Below are 16,957 nucleotides of genomic sequence, written 5' to 3' on the forward strand. Positions count from 1 at the left end.
CGGCTCGGTCCGGCTAAATTCGGCCTCCCGCTAAGCAGTACATTATTAAAAAAATATCAAAAATACTCGTCATTTATGAATATGTATCGTTTTACAATATTTAATACATTTATGAATATGTATCGTTTTACAATGGGAATGTGCTAATCACTTTTTCTAAAGGCTAAAATCATAATTTAAATTAAATACAATTTAGAGGATATTTTCTTAATAAAACCAACAATACTTACTGATTACACTTCTTTTTCATAATTCTTTCTTCTTTTTAACAATTTGCAGAATAAAGTGTGACCTAACGTAGTGAAATCAGTCAAAATATAATAAAAAAAAACTCATTTCATGAAGCTTAGTTACATGTTTATTGAAAATATGTACATACACAGTGTATTTAATGATAAACCTTGGCAATTAAAAGCCTTAATGACTATTATCTTTTGGTGTTACTCTTTATCATTCAGAGCAAGGCACGTACAGTCATTAGGATTCGTTGAGATAAAAATTTAACATAACACATTATATCATCATCTTAACGTTGACGAGGAAGGTTAAAAACATCAGCAAGAGAGTAAATGTTTGAGTAAATGTTAGCAAATATGAGGCGGCCATTTTCTTTTGCATATTACGTTCAGTCTATTGACATTGGAGGGGGGGGCGCAGGAGGGGAGGTTGACTTTTGGCAAGTGTTTGTGAGCCATAAATAGCTTGAACTGAAGTATAATAAATAAAGCTGAGAATTTTGCAAATTGAAACATAAAAAAAACCTCAAAGACAGGAATGCATCATATAATACATTATTTCACCAACAAAGACATTTGGTCACATGGTCTAAAAGCACAACGTTGTGAAAACAACCCGACCTTTTTTTTGTTGTTGTTTTGCCTCAACGTTGACGAGCTTCAGCTACACCTGGTTTTAGTAAATGTTACAGTTTTGACCTCCGTTCAGTATTTGCAGAATTCACACGCGCTTCAGTTTAGTTGACAATAACATAAAAAAAAAGTGCAGTGAGGAACGAGGAGTTTGATCCTATAACACATACATCAGTACTGTCAACACTGACACTGGGTGAAATCTGTCAACTGTAAATGAAAACATCTGATTGGACATGGCTGTGGTCGAGCGCTTGGACACTGAAGGACAGACGTCTAAATAACAGAAACCTGCTCACTGACGCCTGGTGTTTGGGTCTGTTTATTACACCCGTAACTGTAACGAGGGTCAAACAAATGTCTGCACCGGTGTGATGGAGCGAGTGGGGGAGCCCGCCCTCTCGGATGAAGACGAAGCCGAGCGATTGGTCACCTCCCGCTGCAGCTCATCTACTCTCTTCTGGAGCTCGGCGCGCTTCGCCAGCAGCTCTTTGTGACGCTGATGAACAGGTTCCTGAAAGACAAGAACAGGGGGATTGGGTTAAACTTTAATGACTCCACACAAGGGATGGGGGGTGTCTGCTAATTCAATCAGAGACACACACACACCAATTGTGTTGCAGTAAATAACCCCGTACCTGTGGTCTCATGCGAGGGTTCCAACGGATGTAGTAGCCAACCCAAAGCTCCAGGTGGCGTAAGCTGACCACAGGAAACAGCACATGGTTGGTGTAGTTGACAAACAGAGGATTGGTGAACTCCTCCAACTGGCTGTTGACGTAGGACCACAGTGACACCGTCCTCTTAGGAATCTCCTGAAAGAAAATACAGAAAAACCAAAGGTGAATATGTGTAAAATGATTAATATTAAAGTTCTGTTTTCATGTGAATCTGTAAAATCTCTGAAGTTCTCCTACTTCCTTCATTCTCTGCTGTTCACTGTTACACAGGAACGTCCCAAACAGGCAGCTGTACAGATGGTCCAGGATGGTCACCAGGAAGTACTCATTAAACTCAAAGGCTGCGGGAAACTGGAAGGAAAAAGAAGAATTATTTTAAATAATGAAAAAAAACAAAAAACTAAATAAAGTCTTCCTTCGTCAGAATTATTTTGAATAATGAGTGAAAATATATAAAACTAAATAAAGTCTTCCTTCGTCTTTCTGGAACCTTCCGTGCCCACCTGACGTGTCAGCTGCCAGACGCAGTCGATGAACTGGATGAAAACAGGCGAGCGGTCTGCGTCGGTGTGGTTTTTATCACCATGACCTATCCGCTGTGAGAGGACGGAGAGCAGAACATCAGAACTGAAGAACTGAAGAACCTGAGAACCATTTTCTCACCCACGGTTCAGAACAATGGGTCAAACCCGAGGCGTACCAGCTGGAAGCGGTGTCCGAAGCTCAGCCACTCCTTCTCCAGGAGAACCTCGAAGCCTCGAATGGTGCGGTAGTAACTGTCCAGCATGAGCATGGCCAGAGAGGTGAGCTGGGCCGTGCGGTCCCAGCCGTCGCTGCAGTGGACCACCACCGACGTTTTCCCAGACTCCACCTTGTCTGCAATCCTCAGCGCTCCGGCCAGGATCAGCTGGAAAACCATGAGTCTCGGTGAGTGAAGACTGTCTGGAGTTTCTCCTCCCTCGTTCCTCGTTCCTTACCTTGATGTGCTCCAGCCAATGAGTGGACTCCAGGTTGGACAGCCAAATGGAGTCCTCGATGTTGGGATAGACCACGTCCTTCAGCTTGCGCAGCGACTCCCTCATCACGTGGATGTTGTGGATGTCCAGGAAAAACAGCTCAGCGTTTTGATACGAATCCTCACTCTCGTATCCGCCGCCTTTCATCTGAAGGAGACAAACAGAGGTTAGAGACCACACAGTCGATTTTCCTCTCGATGAAGATGAGAAAAAAAAACCAGACTTTGTTGGCGGCAGCGTTGACACTGGGTCTGGCGTCACAAATGAAGAGTTTATGGGACTGAGCGTTGGCGTCCATGATGGCCTGAAGGTACTTCTCGTCCTCTTTGCTGCGTTTCCCGTTGACCCCGACCATCGGCTGGCTGCAGCGCGTCACCGTGGCCTGGCTCTCAGGATGGATCCACGACAGAACCTTCACACAGACGGCACAGCAGTGGTTCTCAAACTGTTCAAACTTCTCAAACCTGCGACGTCTCTCAGGCCACGAAGGCCCCTGAGGGCTAGGTTTAATACTGGGTCACGACCAACATTTTAGGCGCTATACCGCCACTTACTGTACAAAAGTGTATAGTGTCATGGTATGACCAGTGAGTCACAACTTGATGCTTCAATTGATAAGAATTATTACACATTTTTTTCACAATGTTTATAACTCACAGGTAACCTGCCCTTCGCTCTGAAGGCGGCGACTCTCCTCAGCTCTTCGTCCGGTATGTTGACAGGCACCGCCAGCGTGGACGGGTAGGTGTCACACAGCTCGTAGTGATCGTTGATCTTTGTAATCCTCCAGCTTTCATTGGGAATTCCCTTTCAACAAACACAACAAACAACCTCCTCAAACAAACGACCAAAAAAAACCCACCGTCTCCCCCTTCAGTCAAACTTCACGTACCTGTCGTTTGTACTCGGCGACGGCGTCGTACACCTTCCAGCCATTTTCAGGAAAAACTTGTCCGTATTCAAACGCAAAGATTTGCTGCGGAGAGACGAAGATCAGAACGTCAGACGGTAGGAAAACCACGTGCTCCGGCGTCAGACGAGACGCAGAGTCGCGACTCACCAGTCCGTTAGAAACAGGAAACGCAAACTTGATCAACACTTCAAAAATGGACTTCTTCAGCGTGTCCTCTAACTGTTTGTGTGCGAAGCGGAGATTGCGCATATCCTGTGAAGAAACAGAGCCGCGGGTCAGGATTATATATGAAACGCAACAATATTTTGGTTTTTAAAATAAACCAACTATTTATTTCTAATTTTCCTTATTAAATCTTATAGTGTTCTAATAAATTACTGTTTTACTGCACATTATTTTTTATATTAATTTCATACTATTTATTTTAATGATTACAACTATGTTCAAACACCCAATCATTTTGTCTATGCCAGATTTTTTTTTGTCTCTCTTTGTCTCACTTTTACTAGCTGACAATAACTGTCATTGTTGTTTTAGTCATAACTTTCTGAGAAAAAAAACAAACAGTCAACACATTAACACTCGTTGTCTCCTCACCTTGCAGACCAGGCCGTAGGACACGTCACCACGGCTCGAAGCATTTCCAATCTTCTCCACACGACTTATGACTCCGAGAGGAAGATCGAGCACAAAGGCTGGGTCCTAGGAGCCAATCGCACGTCAACAAAAACAAAACAGCTCGTGAACGACGTGTGAAATGAACGTAGCCAACTCACCCTGTCCGTGCATCTGAAGAACAGCCTGTAGTTCGACACGATCACCGTTCCCCTCAGCGCTCCAGTGAAAGGACAGAAGTAGGTGATGTCTTGTGCTGTTGAACAAAACACGTATTGTTACGTTGTGAGGTTTAATTCACGAGGACTATTTGTCCCAGAGAGTCAGAACCGATCAGACTGGACCCACCCATGTCCTGGAGCGTTTCATTTGGAAGCAGCTGCGGTTCCTCTTTGTCTGAATCCTTCACCTGCTGAAAACATTGGACATCATTTAATGTAGGAAAAAAGACAAACAAAGACAAACATGTCCTGGCCAGTCATTGTGTCTGTCCTTGAAGCCGCTGACCTTGGCAGACGTCTTGGGTTTGACCTGAAAAAAGGGCAGAAAAAAAAAACAGGTCGAGTCATGCTTCAGTCGTCAGGAACTGTTCAGACAGAACCTGTGTGAACTCGGTGACAGATACTGACCCTGAGCTCCGGAGAAAACTCTGCAGAATCAGAGGACATGGCAGAGGGAGGCTTGGCCTGAGCCGAGCGGTCGGAGCGGGAGGTGGACGTACTGCTGCGAGACAAGAAGACAAATGACCGACAGGAAATAATGTTCACGAATGTCCTCCTTCACCGGGTCGGTCTCTGACTTTGGGCTCAACGGAGAAAACAAATATGTGACTGTGGCTGTCAGTGTCAGAGGGAACGACCCAGGACACATGATCTGAGACAGATGTGTCCGATGTTGTGTCCCTAAACCCGTCCAGACTCTGCATTCATCATTACATTTATTCATTTTCATTATATTATCAGGTTTTTTTAATCTGGCAAATCACACAAACTTGAATAAAAACCTGTGCTTCTCTTGGCTTATCATAACTGAATCATAAATTAAAGAAAAAATAGTTTTAAAGGCAAATTATCCACCTACACAAATATGTAATTATGTCCTAATCACATATATAAAAAATTGAAATGCCAAATATCGACCAAACTATTTGTCGTAATGCTCTTTACGTTATTAAATCAACCACCAAAATCAAGTTCGTAGTAACTGAGTAGCTGAAACCGAAGCAACATTTCCTAAACATAATACTGGATTTTATCGATTAATCGCAGAATATCGATACGCGGTGACAGCAGTGTCCTAATTCACCGTCTCCAGGAATGCGTAGTGTCCCGTCAGATTATCGCACGGACTAAATTAGAACAACGGTTATATATAGGTCTAACATGTGTTGACGGGTGTTAGAGTTGTTTATTTAAAGTGTAAGTTTTACAAAAATAGGATCCTATTGGTTCGAAGACTGTAAAAGTTTACGGATGACAGGATGGGTGTAGCTACCTGGATAATGAATCAACACTGGGCTGTCGTGAGGTCGACCGTTTGGAGCCCAAACTGTCGACGCTGCCGCTTTTCTCCATGTTCTCCCAGTGATGCCTTTTTAACTGCGGGCAGTGAAAACGCAGAAAACTGATTTTTTTCCCCCCGGACAGAAGTTCGCAGTTAGCTTTTTCACACAGCAGTTAATCTGCACAAACAAAAGGAAGCTGCCATCTTTTCCCAGCAGCCACCCAGTACCCGACTGTCAACACTGCTTTCGAGACGGCGCCCTCTGGCGGTCTATAGTGCAGTACTCGTGACCAGCGCGTTTCCTGCACTTAGTGCATTTTACTGGAATCAACGTGTTTTCTATTTTAGAGTAAACCATTTTAACGGTTAAATCTGTTACATCTTCAATTTTTTCAAAGTAAAAATATAAATTTGCGTAAATTCACTAACTCCTAATAATTACTCATATTCAAATACTTCCATATTTGCTCAATAATAAAAGTACATACCTCCTAAAACAGCATTTGTTGAAATCATTTTCTCCAGAATAAGTTTTGAAAGTCATGTTAAACACAAGGTTTTATTTATTTTAGAAAACTGAACTGAAAGACAGCTGCTTAAAAAAAAATAAAATCACAGAGGATTTTGATATTTATTCAAAGTATGCAGGTGTTCCACTTTATATACATCTACTCACTGACCGTACAGACACTCGTCTGGTTGACATTTATTAATGAAAAAGCGTACAACAAAACTGATTAAAAACCAAAATAAAATTCAAACACACTAAGTCTTTTATTTTACATATTTCTCCATAAACTTCTTGTGAAATTCAGAGCGCAGAGTATCGTTGATAAAACGTTTCTCTTTCCGTGAGTCGTCCACTCCTTTGGCGCAGTTCTTGAAAACAACGTCATCGTCCCATCTGGGAAAAAGCACAACATTTATTTTGTTATAAATGACTTAGTTTTCTGGAACTTTCCTTATGCATGTACAGTTGTGTATATACAATATGTACAGGTAAAGAAGTACCTTCTCTTGACTTTGAAAGTGTTGATCTGGGCGGTCTGCTGCTGCTGCTGTTGTTGCTGCTGCTGCTGCTGTCCTGCCAAATTAATCAGTGGATTTCCACTCAGGATGTTCTCCATACGAATCCTCTCCTCTTCCGCTTTTTGTTCCCGTTCCTAAAATAGAAAACAACAAACAGGTTTACAAACCCAATGCAGTAAAAAGTGCATCGTTACGAACTTTGACCACTGGTCACTCCACTTCACCCTGCGCTCTTGCTCTTCAGCTCGCTCCTTCTTGATCTTCTCCAGTTCTGCCATGAGAGCTGCGCTGTCGTCATCATCGCTCTCCTCTTCAGAGTCCTCGTCTTCATCATCCTGTTGAATAAACACAATGTCTGTGGTGAGGAAGAGGCATCACTGCTGATCACGCACCGTCCATTTAGACTGGAGCTCAGTCTTACATCGGTCAGAGGGTCGTCAGCATCAAGGTTTGCTGCTGGGATCTGATCCAGTCTGGGTCTCTTTGACGATGATGATGACGATGATGAAGATGTGGTGTGTTCTGAAAGAAGGAGAGTGCTGTATTTGAAGTCACTGTTTTCAAACTGAAATTTAAGTTAAATTCTGATGAGCTCAGAGTTTTTACAGCATAAAACACTCTAACATCGGCAGAGAGACCAACCTCTTGGTCCCCTCTCTCTGGTCTTCTCACGGGCAACAACACGCTCCCTCTCCTCCAGCTCTCTGCGGAAGTCACGGGCACGCACCTCCTCAGGGGCATCCTGGGTAGGTTGTCTAAGAAGGAGAGAGAGCACATAAAAAATGAAAACAACAACTCAATCATGAATGTTTATAATGGGTCTGAATGGAAGCAGCCACTAGAACTTCTTCCATCACCACTCTGCTTGGTTCTACGTGATCTCCTGACCTGTACTTGATCTTCGTGTGACCTGGAAGATCTCTGCTGGAATACTGCTTGGAGAGGGCACTCAAATCCCCCTCTCCCTTTCCTCTCCCTCCTTTCGCCGGCTCGAACGTTGGCCTTGCAGCTGTGGTCATTTTGCCTAAGTTTGCTGTGGTAAATATTTGAAAAACAGAACAAACGTCCATAAAAGATTAAACAACAAACGCGTCCGAACAAAATGCCATTACAATTCAGATAAGTCCAACCATCAGTCCGGTCCAAAAACTCTGATAAAAGTAGCACATAAAAAACCAATAGAAGCAAGTCATAACGAAGAAGAAAACACAGTAAAGCCTTTTAGCCAATAAAAGCTAAGGCGATGCTAACAGGCTAACTTGGTTTACAAACGGTCAAGGGGAAGAAATAGGCTGTAAACGTTTGCGTTTTGTAGTTCATTTGATTAAATCTTCACTTCAAAACGTTTCTTTAATGTTGGATTTAATAAAATAGAAACAACAGTTATTTTAGAGTCATATTTAGTGTAACAATACTTACGCAGCAGCAACCACACGACAAAGCGGAAGTCTCGGTAAAACGTAACACCTTACCGATACGTCACTTCCTATGCGTGCGACACAATCAGTGGGATTAAGCAACGTTATGAGTAATGTTTTAGCTAAATATGTGTTTGTGTGGGGTTTTTTTTACAATGTTGAGAGGTATTTAGTCTTTTGTAATTTTCAGCGGTTATAATTACGATTCTTTGACGGAAAGAAGTCATTTTTGTGTAAACGCAGAGAAACGATGTAATGCAGACAAAGTACACGTGAAGAATGTAGTGGGATGGAACAGGCGAAGAACAAAGTGACGCACATTCCTACAGGGTACAACTGACTTCTGTTGTTATTTATGACATTCCGGTTTGTAGAATGTGACATAAGTCAGTGAACTAACGTAAAAGGAAGGCAGCACTGCTGTAAGGCACTTAACTGACGGGAATGTGCTGTAGTTCCAGTAAAATATGTGACAAAAATGTCACATGGAAAAAACTGATGTTGAAGTAAAAAAATACTTCCATTTTATCGTGTCCTGTGATTGATTACCACAACATCGAGAAAACATTCATAAAAGTGACTGATGTTATCTGTAGTTGATGAAGGACAATTAGTGAACGAGGTTTGTCTGGATTCCACACAACATTCAAACCTCGTGTGTCGATGTAAAAGCTGCTAATTTAACATCCATAAAAACACAATATATACAGTATAAGAACCAGCAATGTCCAGTCCATGTTATCATTTAAAAGTGTGGGGCGGGGCCCTAAGGGGACCTGGAGCTGTTGTTGCTGAGTGGCTGATATCAACAAGGCTTAATACATTTTAATTTCAATATTAATTACTTCCCTCTAATCAATGTTGCTTTCCAAAATTAATAAATTAATAAATGAAAAAAAGTTGTTACTCAAAAAACAAACAAACAAACAAAAAAGACTCTAAAGAAAGACACCTGAGATGAGGTCACTGATGTGAAATCCATCCCACTCGACCGGCCTGTGTGACAGATTCCAGGTGGATGGACGGAATGTACAGTCACTGTCGGGGGTGAGGAGGGGGGTGGGATCAGACTCAGGTTAAAATGCCTCTGTCTGCTGTCTGTCTGCCTGTGCAGCACAGACACCAGAGGTTGGACATCACTGAGCAGCAGCACAGAGACAGGTGAGGAAACTCACTGCGGTGGAGGGATTTTCACTCTGCATTCACAATCATCACGTTCATTGACTCTGTTGGGGGTCAGGGCTCATCACGGAGTCAGAGCAGCTTTCATTCTTCTCTGCATAATGACTCTGACCCGGTTAATTGTTGGTGGCGCGTCTCCAGAGAGAGATCCATCATCAGAGATTAAAATATTATCTGTGGGCTAGAAATGTTAACACAGCAGCAGTCAAACAACTGTAGAGAGGACGGACAGTCAACGGTAAATACTGTAAAGTCAGGTTATAGTATGGTGCACATATATTTGTAAAATAAAAATCGGAGAGCCATTATTTATTTTTGTGTTCTTTGTAGGTTTAATTGAACTTTGTTAAACCCTTCGTAGTTTAAATATAGAAAAACTGTTTCCGCCCGGTCTCGAACCGGGGACCTTTCGCGTGTTAGGCGAACGTGATAACCACTACACTACGGAAACATGTAGCTGTCGTTCTCATAGTGAAAGACTTAGCCCGATTAATATTTTAGTATATTTTTAATTTAATTGATTGAATAATTTAGAATCACTGTTTTGACGAAATTACTTTTATAACGTTCGAAGATCAGAGGGGGGCGCTGTTTAGTTGTTATGGTTTGGTTCGCCCCCAGTTAAAGAAAAAAAAAAAAAAATGGTAAAAATGTTCTGAATTCGTCGTCACAGTGAAACTACGATGTTTCCCCGCGACAGAACAGAATGCAGTTTCACAGGTTCACTCCAGTCTCTGCACCGACAACTATTATTATTATTATTATATTTACAAGAACCTGGAACTATGTTAACCTGTAATTTACCGTAGTCAACTCACCAGGAACAACAATAATGGTTTTTTTCAGCAAATATTTATTGTCAACCTGCCATAATATTATCTTTTATTACCGCCATTTAGCAACACAGACGTATTTACATATTTTTACTGTTAAACACCTCGTGTTTGATATAACTATAGCTACATATCATACAGCCATTTTAGTGAATGTATAATTCATATTTTTTATTATTTATTACTTTGTTGCTATTGTTGTTGTTATTTTTTATTTAATTTAATTATTATTATGATGTTTCTATTGCTGATTTCTTGGACTTTAACTGGTTCCAGAACATACACGACAGAACAACAACAACAACATTTTGTTTGAACGCACAGTGAATCACACCTGACTGTCATTTCATTTTCATTTTAGTGACTGGTTTATTGTCAGGCAGAACTTCAAGAAAACTCCAGAACCATGTCAAGAGGTAAACCTGAACTCTAAATGTGTTTTTTTTTCTAATTTAAATTGTGAAGGATTCTTTTGATGTTCAGTTCCCTCCGTCACCTGCTGTGTGTGTGTGTGTGTTAGATATTGACAGAAGCCAGGTGTTAAAAAACATTCTGACTCTGAATCCACTGAGGGAAGATCACAGCTGGATCCAGGGAGGGAAGAGGAACAAAGACCCGGAACCACAGAGGTAAAGTTTCCTCAAGTAAAAACAAACGTCAGGTCTTCACCGATGAAACTGCAGGTGAACCAAAGACATCTGAGATCAACAGACCATCTCCTGTCCCGCAGAACAGAGGCTGCTGTGGCCAGGAAGCCCTCGCCGGTCAGACAGAATTCCTACGTCCTCTCGGCAATCAGGAAATTTGAGTGAGTCCACAATCAGATTTGATGTTTATGTCTCACTTTTATTATTATTATTTAAAAAGAAAAAAAAAAGAAACAAACAATATAAAGAATAAAAACCTGATGGATCATTTTCTCTTAGCACCACACGGGGGCAGAAGTGGTCAGTTCTCTTTACTCTTTCCAGATCTGGCCCACCAGAGCGTGGTTGTAGAGTCTGTTTTCCAGTAACTACATCTCCCATAATGCACGTCACCTCCATGACCCACCTGCTGTGGAGCCACTGGGCCGTTTAATTAATGTCAATCCTGTTTGACCCACGACGACTGATTTAAACCTCCACCTCGGTTTAAGAGACAGAGAACGTTCGGATGGATGTGATGTTTCCAGTTGGTTTTTATTGGCCTTGTATCCAAACCTGGCTTCACATTCACCTTCAGTCAACACTGGTGAATGGAGCTCAGCACATAAACACAGACGACATGTTGTGTTTGGACTTCATATCACAGCAGCAGAGGTGAATAGGATTTTCAATGAGTTTGTGTTATTTATGGAGGTGATAACAGCAGGCAGCCACCAGGGAGCGACATTAAAACCCTCTGGTCTAAATATAGTCATGACAGGGACCAGACAATAGTTTAAAGCACAGACATTAGCTTTAATCTCCTTTTCTTTCCAAATTTTTTTTTTTTTTTATAAACTGAGGCCGGACACGGAGCGTCGTAACACTGAAACACATCGTGGCCAAGAACTGATTAACAAGTGATTTTTTTTTTCATCCTTGTGAGCGGATAAAGAGCGCTCTCTGCAGGACCACTGGCTCCTGAGGGGTAGAAATGACTGACTAAATCTCTGCTAATAATGAGCTACGAGGAGACTCCAGCAGCTGTGAGGTTTCCTACGGTGTGCACCCCCGGTGCTGAAATGGCAAAAGAAGGTCCGGCTGCTGGGCCCATGCTGTGCGATGACATTAAATGGCCCTCGTTGAGAACAAAGTGGTTCAGTGGGTAGATGCCACATTTCCTGAAGCCGTCCATGACAACCCTGGCCCCCTCCTCCTCCTTCAGCGACTGATAAGATCCTTTAAAAACACTGGAGAACTCCTTCTTGCTAATTGCAAAGTGAGTGTCGGAGGCACATCCCTCCCCCAGCCGTGCAGCGAACCGCTGCCTGAGGAGGACAAACAGACCCGCGTTGAGCGGCTGCAGGATGTGAGAGCAGTGAGGCGGGAGGCACAGGAGGACCACGTTCTCCTTACGAGCCACCTCCACCACCTCCAGGTTCACGGGCGACTTGTGGCCGTCAAAGATCAGCAGCAGGGGGCGCTGCTTCGGTGCATATGGCAGAAAATGCTTGAGGAACCACTTCTTGAAGAGGTCAGAGTTAATACAACCGGAGTCGGACCACCCATAGAGGGCGTTCGGGGGGCCCTGGGTCTTGTAACACACTCCTCCAGGATAGGCTTTGGAGTAGACGATAAACGGGGGCACGTCTTCGCCAGAGGCGTTGAAACAGGCTAAGACAGAGATGTGGTCTCTCAGACTGGACATGGGTTTGTAACCCAGACCACCGGTTTTGGGGAGAACGACCCTCTTCCTGCCCAGATGAAACCCGGTCTCGTTACAGTTGAAAATCTGTTGCGGTTTGTCTCGGAGCCCGTGAGCGTCCAGGACGGTGCTGAGAAGATGGAAGAACTGGTCCACGGCCTCCTTCCTCACGCACACCGTCCTCCCGCGGACGACGCTGTCGGCTGGTTGGATGGTGATGTTCTTCTCCTGTCGTTTCCTGAAGTTCAGCCACCACGTCTGGCCCAGTTTGGAAAACGCTACCCTGCGATGCTGCCGCTTGTAGATGGAGGAGGCGAACGACACCAGCTGCTGTTTGGTCAGAGGGAATCCGTGTTTGGACATGTAGACGGAGAACTCCACCAACAGCTCCTCATCTGCAGACTTTATGAGCTGGGCTGGACCGCTGCGGCTGCCCGGTGTCACCCGTCCACTCACTCTGTCCCCCAGTGAAGACTTGGGGACTCCAAACTCCTTGGCAGCCTGTCTGACGGTGCACCGCCCCGACTTCACCTCCATCAGCGCACGCTCCATGGCTTCCTCCGTCCATTTCTTTTTCTTCTTCCTTCCAATTTTGTCCAGATGGTTTCTTGAGGGCATTCTGTTTTCCACGAACAACACAACAAAGACAGACACAAAAAAAAAATCAATGAAACACATCAATCGAAAAGTATTCTACGGAATTTTCAAAAGGTTCAACAGCAACTGAAACCAAACTAGAAACGACGCAGCTCAAAGTTGTCAGATAAACTCTGATGACACTGACAGATCTCAGATCCTGGCTCTAATAAACCAGTCTGATCAGTTCAGGAACAGAGAGATGTGGTCATCGAGCTGCTGTTATTCAGTCCAGGACGGACCAGCCTGCTCTGAATGATTGCCGGGGAAAGTGGCGATCAATCATGGACGACATCTGACCTTTTGCTGCTGTAAGAAGTGCATCACAAGCCTGGTGTCAATAAAGGCCAATCTAATCTAATCTAATCTAATCTAATCTAATCTAATGCTGTCTAGTTTTAGATCCACATCAGACTGGGTCCACGTGAAGAAACTTAAAAACCAATCTGGAACTGCACCGTTTTCTGGTTATATTTGAGTCATGATGTACTGGTTTATGACACTGATGAGTTCCTGAAATGTTCTCAGAAAATCAGAGAAAATTACAGACTTACGACTTTTCACAACCTCTAGGTCAAACATTCTAAAAAAAACAGGGTTTTGCTCCCGCAACCTTTATTTCTTCACACATGTAGAGCTGTTGGTGCAAATGTATAGTTAACCTGTGATGGATCCTGAACACAACATAAAACATCACATGAATGAAAAGGTATAACAAATTATCGTAAACAAAAATCATTTTAAACTATTTTTTGTACTGATTTTTAAAGATGATTTTATTCTTTCACATTCCCTTAATTATCAATTTATAAACTCTAAATGTCAGACAAAAACACAGTTCGTTTTCCGTGTAAAGACTGTTTATCAGGATCCAAAGACTTACTTGTTCTGGGCGACTCTCAGTGTTTCACTGTTTGGACTGGTGTCTTTCCAACACTGCCGCTGTCGAAACGCGTCCCGGGGAGCAGGAAAACAAACACAAACCGTGTGAAAGTCGTCATCTTCCCGTAGCCAAAACACCTATCGTGCTCTCACCACAACAAAACGAGAGTTTACTTTTTTCTTCGCCCATTTTACAGCGTATTGTGAACAGCACCGCACGATAAACCCCGACCAGGCGAAGGCGGAAGGCAACCGGAAATGTAAAGCCGTACTCTTCAAAAGAAAAGCACACCGAGTTCCGGTTTTAAAAAATAAGTTTGCAGCACCAAAGAGGAGTAATAATAGAACTTTAACTTTAATTTTTTTCTTTTTGACTGGATGCTTGTTTGTGGTGACGTCAGTGCACGTATACCATCGATAATCATTTACAGAATACAAAAGCTCATATGCTAACACAACCATCGATAATCATTTACAGAATACAAATGGCGTTTTCTTTGTTTGTTTTAATAATAAATGTAAGGACTCCTGCAGTAAGCATCCACAGAGAACCGACCCACAGAAGACAAACTGTTTTAGAACCGAAACAAATTATTATAGATCGGGGGGAAAACCCAGGAGAAATGTTCCAAACAGTGACAAATGTAGGAGAGTGAACAATAAAACGGTGGAGGACGGTTGAGTTTAATTGGAATGAGATACAGTGGCGAACAGTGTGCAGTGTACAGTGAACCCTGCACCTTCACCGAGGAGGTGAGGGTTAAACTCCCAGTGTTTAATCTCTGTTCATCTGAATCTAAAGTGGCGACATTAAAATGCGACGTTTATATTCAGCCAACGGTTTTGTAAATATCACGTTAACTGATTAATGCAGAACCAAGATCAACCATTAACTGATTAATGCAGAATCAAGATCAACTCCACCCCCCCCCCTCCACTTAAATGTAAAGTGTTTGCAAATGTGTTTTTAACTCTCTCTCTCTCTCTCTCTCTGTCGTGTTTGCCCTGCAGATCAGCAGATTCTTCACGCGACGCTCCCGTGGCACAGACATCTGCAGGGTACGTCAGCTCCTGGTTGAGCTGAATTTTAATTGAAAATAAACCGTGCGAACCAAACGCGGCTGCGCACAAAGCCCCGATTTAAATGAATTTGTGTTTTTTTTAAGGTTTGCATTATTTATCTCAGTTAAAAGCCAGTCATCTCACAAACACAGAATGTTAATGAAAGAATTTATTTTTTCTGCTGTAGCAATTCAACTAATGCAGCAAATAAAGTTTCTCCTCCTCCAGTAGAAGCGGAGCCCGAGGGCCCGACAGCTGCAGCCGAGTATGTTCACCGGGAAAAATGGACTGGTTGTAAATGCGGAGACTTTTAGTGACTTTATCTCTTATTTCTCCCAAATTTAGCGCCGCTGAACATCTTTCCCAAAATGGTGACAAACGACCAGGAGAAGCTGTGGCTGATACCGTCCAGCTGAACGGAGAACGCCCTGAAGGTGGCGCTGAAGTATCAGCAGATGTTCATGGAGAAGGTTGTGACCAAAACGGTGATGCAGACAATTCTGAATCCCACCTGCCAGCTGAGAATGGACCAGGAACCTCTGCAGAGGAAAGTCCTGAGACATCTTCTCCAGAACCAGGAACAGAAGAACTGAAGTCAGAGGAAGTGCTGGAGTTCTCACCTGAAGTGACGTCAGAAGTTCCACAGGAACCCGTTCTCGACACTGTGCTGGAGGCACCGCCTCAGTTCGCCGGTGACGTCACCACCACGTCTGTGGAGGTCGGACATCCGACAGATGAAGTCCTGAAGACCACAGTGGAGGAATCGGTCGACAGTTCAAACTTCCAGCCTGATGATGTCGCTGTGGAGCAAAGTGTCGAGTCAGAACCGAGCAGTGTCGTCATCAGGGAGTTAAACATCTACGACGCGTTTGACTCTGACACTGTCGACCAATCTGATCGACCTGCCGAACTCGACGATGTGCTGGGCTCGGACCGCCCTGCAGGGGGCGCTGTTCCCGAGACTGTGACAGGGCTGGAACAATCCCAGACAGAGGAGACCAGTGAGGTAATCCCAGTCAGAGGAGACCGGTGAGGTCCAGCCTGAAGATACCAATAGGTGAGAACACTCAGAATTCATCTAGAAAAATCCCACACAGTCATCGGGATTAAATGTTAAATAAATCCAATTTTTGGTCGCATTTTTTTTTCCAGCACTGATGAGTTACAAAAACGCTGGGAGGATCTTCAAAAGCTCAGGTAACACGTCTTCTTCTTCTTCTTCTTCTTCTTCTTCTTCTTCTTCTTCTTCTTCGTCCTCATTTTCTTCCCTCTCCTCAGCAACCACAGAGATGTTTGTTCGTTCTGTGATCGAACCTTCGATGGTCCTGTGAAGCTCACACTCAGCCAACCCGCCCTGACCTGTCACCCTGAATGCCTGAAGGTGTGGATTCTTATTTTGAAACTTTCCCATCAGCCAGCCATCCTGTGTCTGACTGATTGACTGACTGATTGATTGATTGATTGATTGATTGACTGTGTGTATGTCCACAGTGCGGGGCGTGTTCCACGGTGCTGGGAGAACTCCTCCTCCCCATGTTCCTGCACGGTCAGGTGATCCACTGTGAAGGCTGCTTCTTCCAGGCTGTTTTAACCTGAACACACACACTATCTGAGCGGATCAAACCCGTCACCGCTGACCTCGGTCTAACTAACACTAACTAGTCTCCGACTTGAAGACCTTCGTTTTAACGACGTCTGGTCAGGATTTGTCAGTGAACTGTGTATCAGAAAACCATGTGACTGTGTGTGATTCAAATAAAACCACAGCGTCAGAGCTTCAGGTTTAAATGGGTTTAATTTCAAACACACAAACAAACAAACAAACAAACAAACAGTCAGACCAACGAGGCCGAGGGACAGCCGCGAAAACAGAGAGAGAGTGAGTGAAGCCTTGTCAGAAAAACTGGGTTTAAAAAAAGTAAATGAAAAACAAAATCTGCCCCGACTGCTCAGTGGGGGGGGAGTTAAACCAGGCAGAAACAGTGAGG

General features: G+C 43.5%; 4 protein-coding genes and 1 non-coding gene across 8 annotated transcripts; 1 reads left to right on the plus strand and 4 right to left on the minus strand.

The window, feature by feature from the left end:
* Positions 1–335: 335 nt before the first annotated feature.
* Positions 336–5,849, minus strand: mtmr2 (myotubularin related protein 2). Of its 4 annotated transcripts, none has more exons than XM_025066006.1 (16): positions 5,588–5,849; positions 4,723–4,813; positions 4,601–4,624; positions 4,442–4,502; positions 4,255–4,349; positions 4,076–4,180; positions 3,626–3,730; positions 3,458–3,541; positions 3,223–3,372; positions 2,789–2,977; positions 2,527–2,712; positions 2,250–2,456; positions 2,053–2,145; positions 1,787–1,900; positions 1,508–1,684; positions 336–1,383 (listed from the first exon to the last, which is right to left on the minus strand). In XM_025066006.1, exons 1-16 carry the CDS (start codon positions 5,665–5,667, stop codon positions 1,219–1,221), a joined length of 1,926 nt encoding a protein of 641 aa, XP_024921774.1. In that variant the 5' UTR covers positions 5,668–5,849; the 3' UTR covers positions 336–1,218. The 4 variants fall into 4 exon arrangements, with proteins under 4 accessions (XP_024921774.1, XP_008331367.1, XP_016897499.1 ...); XM_008333145.3 differs by having other exon boundaries at positions 4,442–4,505; XM_017042010.2 differs by having other exon boundaries at positions 4,723–4,816; positions 5,588–5,848.
* A 287-nt stretch (positions 5,850–6,136) lies between these two features.
* Positions 6,137–8,201, minus strand: cwc15 (CWC15 spliceosome associated protein homolog). The gene is made up of 7 exons (XM_008333146.3): positions 8,045–8,201; positions 7,514–7,658; positions 7,268–7,380; positions 7,047–7,147; positions 6,850–6,960; positions 6,608–6,759; positions 6,137–6,500 (listed from the first exon to the last, which is right to left on the minus strand). Exons 2-7 carry the CDS (start codon positions 7,642–7,644, stop codon positions 6,371–6,373), a joined length of 738 nt encoding a protein of 245 aa, XP_008331368.1. The 5' UTR covers positions 7,645–7,658; positions 8,045–8,201; the 3' UTR covers positions 6,137–6,370.
* Positions 8,202–9,160: 959 nt separating this feature from the next.
* On the plus strand, positions 9,161–16,565 carry LOC112488650 (zinc finger protein 185). The gene is made up of 10 exons (XM_025065857.1): positions 9,161–9,204; positions 10,420–10,474; positions 10,579–10,687; positions 10,789–10,866; positions 14,919–14,966; positions 15,157–15,234; positions 15,315–15,998; positions 16,122–16,166; positions 16,248–16,350; positions 16,461–16,565. Exons 2-10 carry the CDS (start codon positions 10,465–10,467, stop codon positions 16,563–16,565), a joined length of 1,260 nt encoding a protein of 419 aa, XP_024921625.1. The 5' UTR covers positions 9,161–9,204; positions 10,420–10,464.
* trnav-aac (transfer RNA valine (anticodon AAC)) lies at positions 9,604–9,676 on the minus strand. The gene has a single exon. It is a non-coding gene; the product is annotated as a tRNA-Val (tRNA).
* LOC103395434 (tigger transposable element-derived protein 6-like) lies at positions 10,966–14,190 on the minus strand. The gene is made up of 2 exons (XM_008333147.3): positions 13,909–14,190; positions 10,966–13,008 (listed from the first exon to the last, which is right to left on the minus strand). Exon 2 carries the CDS (start codon positions 13,005–13,007, stop codon positions 11,709–11,711), a length of 1,299 nt encoding a protein of 432 aa, XP_008331369.1. The 5' UTR covers position 13,008; positions 13,909–14,190; the 3' UTR covers positions 10,966–11,708.
* Positions 16,566–16,957: the final 392 nt, after the last annotated feature.

This window comes from Cynoglossus semilaevis, chromosome 19, assembly GCF_000523025.1.
Source record: "Cynoglossus semilaevis isolate Cse_v1.0 chromosome 19, Cse_v1.0, whole genome shotgun sequence".
Lineage (NCBI taxonomy): Eukaryota > Metazoa > Chordata > Actinopteri > Pleuronectiformes > Cynoglossidae > Cynoglossus > Cynoglossus semilaevis.